Here is a 10,892-nt window from a genome sequence, read left to right as displayed (position 1 = left end):
GTGGGGAAAAATATCATGTTTTTTTCTGACTCTGAAGCTCCTGAGAGGCAACTGTGTGTTGGGGCGGGCAGACTTAAAATTCAATAAAACATGTTTTTCCTCCACAATATATACACCGTATTTTCTTTTTCTACTTGTGGGTTCTTTGAAGCAATAAAATGCACATACTGAGTTAAAAAAAAAAGGAAACCGTAAGAAGACCAGAATGGAATATCTTTGCAAATATCATAATTTAGACTGGGATATAAAATGCTTTGAATCTTAACATGACTCCTGACATATAAGACGTGGCGAGGGACATGGGATGAGGACAGTAAGTGCTATATGTGGAGGTCAACATTAAAGGTCATACTGTAAGGTCCAGCTGGGTTGGGGACAGCTGTAGGGAGACAGTCTGCTGAGAGGCATGCAGTTCACTAAGCAGGACACACACACACACACACACACACACACACACACACACACACACACACACACACACACCCTTGTAGCTTAAAATGACAACACAAAATCAGGTTTACTTTCACATTCAGGCACACACTCATCCACAAAGGGATGAAGATAAACAGGCAGTGAGAGCAGTTAACCCTGGGCTGTTTATGAGTTCAGGACAAGGCAGAGGTGAGAGGTCACCAGTTCCAGCCACATGTGATCTCCATTATCACACCACAGGACACAACTGGGTCTGAGGGAAACCTGGACCTCACAGAGCTGAAATATGGCTCGGTTAAAGCTGTCAGGGATCAGGAGCAGTTTTAGGTTATATTAATAGCACTTCTTTCAGCTTCATGAAAGTATCAAAGGGAGGGCAGCATCACTTTCACCGTGCTGCAACATCACCATCTTGTGGATGCTTTTAGATAGTATGTACTGTTTTTTACTGACAAGCAGGTTAATTAGGAAATGAGAACAGGTGTCAGGTGACTGGAACTGAAGGCCAGTGCTGCAGGTTTAAAGGACAACAGCAGGATCTGGAAAGAGAAATAAACTGGGGGTTAATTCTGTAACATGCTGTCTTTTCACACTCACTCAACATTTCACTTAGGTCCATTTTACAGAAGTTGATCTCAGCACTTTTGTTGCAAGGACAAAAAACTGGTAAAATGATCCATACTACCGAGCAAACACATTCTTTTTGACCAAACCATACAGGTTAGGTGTGGCAGACCTGCTCAGGAAGCATGTAGGCTATCATTTTAACTGGATGAGGCCACACTCACAGTGATGCTTGTACATGAAGCTCAACAGCAAAGCTTTGTTTACAACTAATGTCATATCATTTTCATGATAACTGACAGGAAAGGAAGCAAACTTCATAAATATTTATGACTTGTTGGTGCTAAGCGTCACTTAGTGAATGTCATGTTCAGAGCTCTGCTGCCTGTGTTTTTGGTTTTGTTTTTTTTACCATGACAGCTTGAGTTTTGCAGAGGGAACAAATAACTTAGAACTATGACACACAGGATCTGAAACTGGTTAGTGGTAGAGACTGGAGGTGTTGACATATCATTTGGCTATACTGTAAGATAAGCAAGAAATATATGAAAACTTCTCAAAGCCTAATAGGACGCAATGTCCCTGGAAGATATTACGCAATATTAATTATGACAGACACAGTTAGTTGATTATTTGAGTACACAAACAACAGAAATTTCAGAACAATCAGATTAGTAATCAGAAGCTCTAACACTGGTAAATATTATTTTATCAGACATGTTTCAGTTTTCTGCACAATTTTAAAAATACACTTATTAGCTCTCAGGCTAAGAGTTACATGAGAACACTGATAGCACTCTCATGTCTGTACAGTAAGTATGAAGCTACAGCCAGCAACCTGTTAGCTTATCTTAGCATAGCATGTTTCCAGTATTTAATAATGGAAACATGGCAAACAGCTAGCCTTAGCAGTAGCTGGTGGTCTAGCATTTGCTAAGAGCCAGGACACTCTGGAGCGGAGCACGGATTAAATAAACAAGATATGACTTAATGTGTTAAATAGTGACCCTTATAGCTGCAAATAGGTGGATTCTGAAACCACTGGACAAAGCCAGGCCCACTGATTTCCCCTTCGCAGTCCCTTTGCTAATCTAAATTAACCGCAGCTGGCTCTAACGTTAGCCATTAGCTCGCTAATAAGATAGGTATCAGTTATCTCAAGCTAACTCTCGGTCTCTGTTGGTGTCAAACTAATGAATGACACTAAACAATGTGAACTACTCTTGCCGAAAATGTATCTTTGAATCAGTGGCTGATTCTGAGACGTTATGTACTCAAAACTAAAATCTCAAATTGTGCTTTATTGGAATTATTTTCAACCGTTTAATCCAGCGCTTCACTCCAGTCTGACCACAAGATGGCGGCAGCACTCAGTCGCCGTGCGGTAAATCTTCATTTAAGTTCCTAAACAGCTGCTAGTTTGTTTTTGCCTTACAGCTGAGAAATCAGACCCGAGCCAGAATGAGTTTGGCCGTTTATGTTTTTAATTAAGACTCCAGCTCCCCTCTGAAGTGGCCAAGTATGAGATTTACTGGTGAACAGACTTCGCTGGTGAATGAAACTTGTGCCAGAGCAGCAGACTGTTTGAGGTTTGCACCGCTCGCTTTAATCAGCAGATCAATCACACGCTGCTGCCTCGTAAACTCTCCGACGCCGAGAAACAAGGCGGTGCTACGCTGGAGCAGAGGGGTCACAGCCTCCTCACAGTATATCCTCCTCACCCTCCTCAATCCGCCTGCCACTTGGTCCCTCTTGGAAAACAGTGGCAGAAGTGAGCAGCGCTCAGCAGCATGGAGGTAACCAAAGGAGAGGACCGCTCGGCGGAACAGGCTGCGACTTTATTCGGGGCATCAGAGCTGGAGAGTCAGAGGAGAAACACTGAGCAGGCAAAGAAGAGGAATAACTGTAAAATCATCACTGGGGTACGTTCAAAAGAGCTCATACCTATCTGCACCTCTGTCTGACCACCTAACTCTTCCCTGGTTGTTTATTTTGGCACTTTTTGGTTTTTTTTAAAAAGTACTTTCAAACAAACAAATGCTGCACCTTAAACAATATGATCAAAAACAAGTAAAATTCTACATTAGAGAGCATCTGTGTGGTGCCCAATACTTCATTTAGTCACCTAAATGTCATTTTTACCTTCTCTATCTTTATACGGTTTTATGGTGCTATTGTAAGACCTTATCATGTGTCTATAAACTTAAAATGTGCCCATAAACTCTCTCAGATGCTGAGTTTATAGTGACCAGTAGAGCTGCAGCTGTTAGTGGATGGCCAACAAAGTAATAAGCAATTATTCTGGTAGTCCTTTCAGTCATTTTTCAAGCAAAAGGAGTGAAAAAGTACCAAACTTTCTCTAGTTCCTGCTCCTCAAACTAGAAGAGTTCCAGCACTGTGATTAATCCACAGCTGTCAAACAGCCCAGACAGTCTGATTACTGCCAGTGTGAGAGGGGAAATAAAATGTTGTCACTCCAGTGCAAAAAGACAGAGACCAGAACCTACAGTTGTTCATTTATAGCAGGGCTTGCTGTGATCTTCGAGAGTTTCAGCTGAGAGTCCAGTCAGAGAGGAAGGTTTTTACAGTTTCGCAGTAGATCGTATTTCAGAGCTGGGTGGTTGAGGGGTTGCAGGGGAGGGACACCAGTTTAGGTTTAGCCATGAAACCAATAAAACATTGCACTCACAGCACCTTACACCCAAGGTGTAGTCCTCAAATAGCTTGTTTTCTCCCACCAAATATCCCAAGGCCCAAAATATTCTGTTTACTTAAATGCAGGACCAAGAAAAAGCAACACATTTTGCATTTGAGAGTGTAGTGTGCAGAGTGGAGTTTATATATTGGACATATCTCCTTTTATGGGACCAGTAGTGCTGCTTTTGGATTTAAGTTGGCTGAAGATCATATTCTGTGCAGCTTTGAGGCCACAGAAGACGCCCAGCTGCCTTTCACTCACTGCCTCTGTCTATGTTTTGACCGGGACGATGCTTGGACGTCACAGAGGCTGTTTTCTTAGTATTCCCATACAGTTTTATTCACGTCACAGAGGAAGAGAGAGAACTTATGTGTGTTAAATACGGCTTTCATGTGGCTGTGAGCAGGAGTAAAATACAGAGAAATATAAGGCCAAACATTACACATGAAGTAAAGACACCTTGACCAGCAAACTCCAGTTAAAACCAGTGATTTCAGCTGCCGTCTGCTTGGCACTGGTTAAATACACATGTGGTAAAGTCTAGATAACAATATGCTCTGTCCTGTCATACATCCGCCGCTGTGCATCTGTTCATGATTCTGATAGTTGTACTTGTTTCACTGCTGTGTTATTTGAGGCCTGCCAAAAGGATCATTGCAGCATCTTGGGAGTAAAGACAAAAACCCGGACTATTTATACTCAGTCATGCAGGTTACTTATTAGTTTTTCAGCCAAATAGGGACTTCAGGAAGGCCGTTTTTCACGTGGGCTTTTAATCTGGACTCCCAGCAGTCTTAATCAGACCTTTTCCACATTGACAATAGAGACCAAACTGAAGATAGTTGTGTGTTTCAGATTCAGACGAGTAGGTTTCCACCAGACAGACAGTTTACTTTGACAGCCCACAAAGACCACGTCTTTCCCAAGAAGCCCCCGTCCAGTCCGGGTCTCTCTCCCCCTCCCTGTCTCTGCTCACCTATAGCTGGAGAAAATAAGTGCACATACCCAGACACCACACACACACACACACACACACACGCTCACACAGCATATTTTCGTACCCGTCTAGGAATTCTTGTGTATGTGAATCGCACTAAATGGATTACTTGTGGGTGATGTTTCCCACAATCCTGCACGCAGCTACAGCTTATGGAGTGAATGAACTAAAGTTCCCCTCCTGGCACTGGATTAAACCCCTGAAAACTCATCTCTGCTCATCAGAATTACAAGTTTTTACATGAAACACACCCGTCATGCCTCAGGAAGGCTTAGATGTAACTACACATTGGCTTTCATTTAGTATGAGAAGCCATGAATATGCAGAAATCCCCACCTCTGTCTCCACCCCCAAAACAAACTGTTTTGAGTAACACGAGCCCAGACTTTTGTCGTCAACACCTCCAAACCAAATAAAACACCCCGTCTGCATTTGACATGGCCGGTCAACATTAGCTAGCAGGCTGCAGATTTGTTTGGACAGTCAACAGATAAATCTCAAGAAAAATAAACTTACCAACATGTCGGCTTGTACTTGCTGCATCCTCGGGATCAGTGGATGGAACAGCGTCAGGCTTCAGTATAAATACTCCGGAAAAAGATTCCTGCAGGCTTCAGTGTGGCTCAGATTTTCAGATCCTCACCACATCTCCTTTTGCAACTTTTCAACCAAAAACAGAACACATCTCTGCCATTGATTTGAAAGTAGGGAGACTTGGCTTCTATCTGGTCGAGTGTTGATTTAGAGGTTTGGGGGTTTTTTTTTGAGTGAAAGCAGATCTATTTCGTAAGGACAGAGAAGATAAATGAGATGAAACTGTAGTCATTCTTGTGACTTCCTGTGATGCAATGAGATGAAAATGTTACGACCACTGTGAGGAAATGGGATTCTTGCGACAGAGAGAGGTCACAAAAAAAATATTGTAACATTCTTCACTGAGTAAGTTAATACTGTAAGTGCTTGAATCATTGCTGACGGTGTCGATGTCTTGTGATGATTAAGCATTTATACTTCCACTCCCAGCTGTGGCTCCCAGTCTAGCAGTAGGACTCCAGCAAGTGGTCCCAAGATAATCCGAGGGGTCGCAAGAGGGTTAAAGGGACAAGAGACAAAGAAATACACTTCCTTAATGCAAATCATGGACCACAGACCTTCATGGACATGCTCGTATTCTATCAAGCTGTGACAGGGCGTCACAAGTAGGCATCTCTTCATTTCAAGCTAACTCCGCGCTAACTAAACAACCATGATAGCATCTACAGGCCTGCTCTGGGTGGTGCAGGGGCTTCAAAATAAGCAGCAATGATAAAACTGCTCTAAATAGACTGATGCAGACTTCTTGGAAACGCCTCTGTAATTACAAACAGATAGGACAAACAGGCACACAAGGACACAAGGAGCAGCTTATCAAGAAGCAGCTAGGCCTTCGTCTGCCTTTGACTTTGCAATTACACAGGGCCAAGACCAACATTTGGACAGTTGGAGATGGTGTGTGGGGGACGGTGGAGATGATTAGATTACAATGGGCAGGGTTAAGGAAATAAATAACAGCCCACCTTCACTCAGAACTGCAACCCTTCATCCCATCTTAAATACGGTTTGAAGTCTCACCAAAAGAAACAAAGAAGATAATAAAGGAATGAATCAAAGCATCCACACAGTCACGCTAGCAGCTCTGCTAACGTCAGCATGCTAACATGTTCAAAACAGTAATGCTAATACGCTGATGTTTAGGGTAATGCTTACCATGTGCACCATCTTAGTTGGCATGTGAGCATTCTGACATTTGCGAATTACAGTTAAGCATGAGGTGTATCTTATTTTTAAGGTGTTTAAGATAAGTGACATTTTGGCCTGCTTGTGGTGGTTAGAGAAAAGTGAACTAAAGTCACTAAAAGTAGAAGGACTCATCGTCTGGGGACCATGAATGTCTGGACCAAAGCAGTGGACTGAACAGCAGACATTACCAACATTAGCATGGATAAAATTCTTTCTGTCGTGTCCTCAGTGTACAGCACACTTTGTGTCGTACTGACTGAAGCAGAGGTGTTTATGAGCTGGAAATGTCCTGATTTATGGCTTCTCCGAGCGGGGCCAGAAGTGTGTTACAGTGTGTTCATATTATGGTTACAAGGCATGTAGCAGACACTCGAGTATGTTTAAAGAGCCAGTAGGCCAAAGCCATTTTCACCGCAGTATCATTCAAAATACCATGTTTTCACTTAAGTTTGAGGATAGTTGTCAACAGCTATCAGGTAAAAAGCTGCAACAGGCATTGCTGAACATCATTCATCTGTGAGCTTTACCTCTTGTTTCTTAAATCTAAACACCTTCAGTCATGCCTGTTGACAGCTGCTTGTGATTTATGAATTATCATCTCCAGTAAGTTTAACAAACACTCTGATGTTTGCGCTCTGGTTTCCAGGTTCTGCTGCTGTGCTTACTGGTGGTCATCCTGGCTGTGGTGTTGGCGTTGAGAAAGAGCAGTGATGGCAACGGTAGGCACTGATTTCACTCACATGTTTCCACACCTTGTATGTACCCATCACCACAGTCACCAGCTGTAGGAGGAGGGGTTTCAGTGACAGTATAGTTAGGCTGCAATTAAAGGTAATCTGTGGAACATAAAGCATCATTTTCTTTATATCTTATGGAGGCACTCAAGGATGCTTGTTGCTGCCATTTCAAGTTGTAATGTGCCAGCAAAAGGCAGGAAGGAGAAGGCTGCAAGCTAGCCAGCATGGATATGAACAATTAAGATTTCAACTTTAACAAATGTTTTATGAGCCAAGAAATGCATCCAACGCAGTTTTAGACCACAAGGGCTTTTGGTTAGAAAAGCTGATCGTCGTCTCACTTATCTCCACTCGTGTCTGAACACTGTGCCAGTGTTGGTCTGGCTGAGCCCATGATCACTCACAAGGATGCTCTGGCTTGTTTGCATTTCTTTAAACCAATCACAATCGTGCTAAGGCCAGGATGCAGGTATGATGCCTTTTGCATAGTAACATAGGGGAGGAGAATGTCCAGTCGACCAATGGCAGGCTTATACCATCAGTCCACTTCCTGTGAGTCAGACCACACTGAAAGTAAAGAGAACTTTTGTTTATTTGACCTCTTTTTAAGTTTAAAGTGAATGAGTTAGTGTTGATTCAAGTCTGTGTCTATAGAATTTGAGGATTTCTGAACTGTGGTGTTATAAAACAAAAACATTTTGTCAGACAGCTGAGCGCACTGCTAACCTCCATCCTGCTCACTCTGATCAGTATGAATGGGCTAAAAAACAATTTGCACTGGGCTAATCTTATTTTTCCTGGAGATGACAGGTGGTAATACTCCAGGAAATGTGGAAAAAAAAAAGCTTTAAAAGATGCAATAATTCTGTCAAATTAAGATAGTGAATGAAGATACTTTGACTGCAGCAGAGAGACAATCAGGCTGAAATAACCATCTCCAGTTTAAAGCACTTATTCATTAAATGCTGGTGAAAATACAGACCACAAGTTGTCAGTGGGCAGAGGAATAACTCCCTGCTAACGTCCCCCTATAGATCCCTCAGAAACTCTAAACTGCCAGTATTTAGAGCAGCGGTGAAGGAGGGTCAAGTTACCAAGCAGCCAGAGAAAGAGAGACACAGACTGAGTGTTCACTCCTGCATACGACTTGTTCACAGGATATGTTTCTCTCGGGGTGGTGCGATCAGGCTTTTTTAGCCCGCTGTTGCAAAACGCGTCGTAAACACACATTTAAGCGAGACAGGAATGTTCACCCGGGGCTGGCGTGCTCTCTGCAGCCATAGATTCCCGCTGGTTAGACGTGGGCACTGGCGTCCGCATGCTCTTTGTTGCAAACCACCGTGCCAAAACACCCCTCTTCCATTTTAGGGGGCAGCGGTGGTGGCTGTGGGCAGCTGTCCCCAGCCTGGGCGGGGTGCGCTCTCTGCTGTGGCATTTCCCTTTAACTTACGCTTCCTACCCAGCTAACATGAAAGCCATATGGGAAGAATAAATTTTGCCTGACTTATATTTTGTTTTTCACATCTATGCAGCTTTGTTGGAACCTCTACATCGGTCATAAGGCAGCTTTTTTTGGTAAGGCCTTTGGAAGCGGATGAAAAGGAATAAAAATAACCCAGGGCTTCTTCCTAGAGGTTGACAGTATGTAGTATAAAATGCTGAGAGCGGGTTTTCCCGTGAATTACAGACCACAGCAACTTGTCTCCTGAGACGGAGCATCCCCGTGCTCGGTCCAAACCGCACCGCTGGCCTCGAGAGGCCGTGAGGAGGGGCTTTCTCACCCACATGCTAAGACTCCCTCTGTCATGTGTCCACTCAGCAGCAGGCTTGACAGATACGCTGGGAAGGCAGCTGCTTGAGAGGTGGCCCAAGGTTTCCTGGTTAGACTCACCTTTTCTGTGGGAATGTCCTCGAGCAAGGGTTTGTTCCCAAATGGAGAAAATACACTGCGTCTTATTATTTGTGTTGTGTTACAGTGCTCCACTAATACTCGAGGATTTACTTTCAAATCACACTTCATTGCAACACCAAAATGAGACAGACACACTCATCCCCGTCTGCTCATCTAAGTATGACTTCCTTTATTTTCCCTCTCATCATCATCTGTGCACATGCCATATTTGGGTTTCCTTTTTTCTTAAAGTCACAGTGAAACATTTTTCTGATTGCAGGTGTGTTGGATAGTGTGCGGGAGTCTTGTGTTTTGTTGTGCATTGGTTTTCTATGCACCTGTCCATCTACAGGTGTGCAGAACTTTTGTTCCCATGAGGTTTAGAGGGATTAAAGTAAAATCCTTGAAATTTTATCGGATAGTGAATATTAGTATATGATGGGTGGCGTTAACTATGTTATATACATGAAGCTGTTCAATTCTTTATCTTTTTTATGTTTTACAGGAACACAAAAGAGACTTTTTTTGTTGTATAAATGCTCAAAAAAATTTAGATGCGTTTAGCATTTAAAGGCGCAGATTGTCATTTCTGCCACCAGGGGTCTCACAATCAACACAATGAAAACAGGATGTAGCTTGATTACATATCGTGGGATCACGGGAGTTGTTGTTTTCACTGTTAAACAACCAACATTTAGAAAAATCATGAAAATCTATGTGACACAACTCAGGCAGAAACGTTTGTGATATTTGTGAATGTATGAAAGTTTTATTCGTGTTAATATTTAGTCACATTTGGTGACTTTCCTCCTCACTCTCTGACATATCAACCAGAGGGGCTGACCAAATGAGACACTCTTAACTTGAGTAACATCCCACGTTTCACTGAGTTTGAACTTTGGAAACATTTGGGGTCATTTAAGTACACTGTTCAGCAAAATATGCAATATAGGTCTTGTTGTTTTTAGACATTTTAATGCAGACATGTTACATATTACATCTTTAAATGCAGAATTACAACTTAGACAGTGTACTTTTCATTTCACTGTGCAGTGAGCAATACAATAAATGAAAAATGGATCTCATGATGAAGTGTGAAGTGGAAATAATGACTCGTGGTGACTATCCAACGGAGATTTATCACCCCTTTCTTCACTTCTTCTTCAGCGTCTTTAAGCTTAATTTGGATTTACTGCTGTCATTTCCAGGCACAGCACACAGCTGCTTTCCACAAAACAGCTCTGACAAACCCGCTGTACACTACCTGCTCAGCAGCAAAGAACAGAGAAAGTTAGCAACAAGCTGGTGGAAAAGTAGATATTATCACTCCACTTCCAAAGCGTTCATCAAAATGTTTTTACTGCCCCAAAAGTTTCCAAAAAATTAATTATTGCAGGTTAAAAAGTGTCACTGTATTTCACTTACATTGTCTCATCTTAAGTAAATTACATGTCCGAGGTAGCCATCTTTGAAGTTCCAAACGTGAGATGGTCATCAGTTCAACGATCACACCTCTTTACCGCAAGAAAAGCTGTTTTTTTCCCTCCCTGTTTTGTTTCCATGAGAACATAATCCACATGGTTTCTATTGCATGTGAACACATCCTGTCCGTCACAGAGTCTGGCTTTAAAACGTGATGGAGGAGTTTTTTGTCTTTGTCCATGGCGTCTGTCTGCACGTCTGTCTGCGCTGTTATCCATTTGTGCCTTTACGCAACATATTCATGTGGTTCACAGAGTTGTGCTCTCTTCTAGTTCCAAAAAGCAGTGGAAAGACTTTGCTGGCCTGGCCGCA

At 42.6% G+C, this 10,892-nt stretch overlaps 1 protein-coding gene across 1 annotated transcript in view; it reads left to right on the top strand.

Annotated features, from left to right (window-relative positions):
• The first annotated feature begins 2,756 nt into the window (after positions 1-2,756).
• The window catches only part of enpp1 (ectonucleotide pyrophosphatase/phosphodiesterase 1), a 28,316-nt gene continuing 20,180 nt past the window's right edge, over positions 2,757-10,892 (top strand). The window contains exons 1-2 of the mRNA XM_070987323.1: positions 2,757-2,918; positions 7,117-7,189. Coding sequence (XP_070843424.1) covers positions 2,787-2,918; positions 7,117-7,189 — 205 coding nt within the window. The 5' untranslated portion in view covers positions 2,757-2,786. The remainder of the gene's footprint in view (positions 2,919-7,116; positions 7,190-10,892) is intronic.

The sequence above is a fragment of the Chaetodon trifascialis genome, chromosome 19 (genome assembly GCF_039877785.1).
Source record: "Chaetodon trifascialis isolate fChaTrf1 chromosome 19, fChaTrf1.hap1, whole genome shotgun sequence".
NCBI lineage: Eukaryota > Metazoa > Chordata > Actinopteri > Chaetodontiformes > Chaetodontidae > Chaetodon > Chaetodon trifascialis.
The sequence above is the reverse complement of the archived record's forward strand: the minus strand, read 5'-3'. Positions and strand labels throughout refer to the sequence as shown.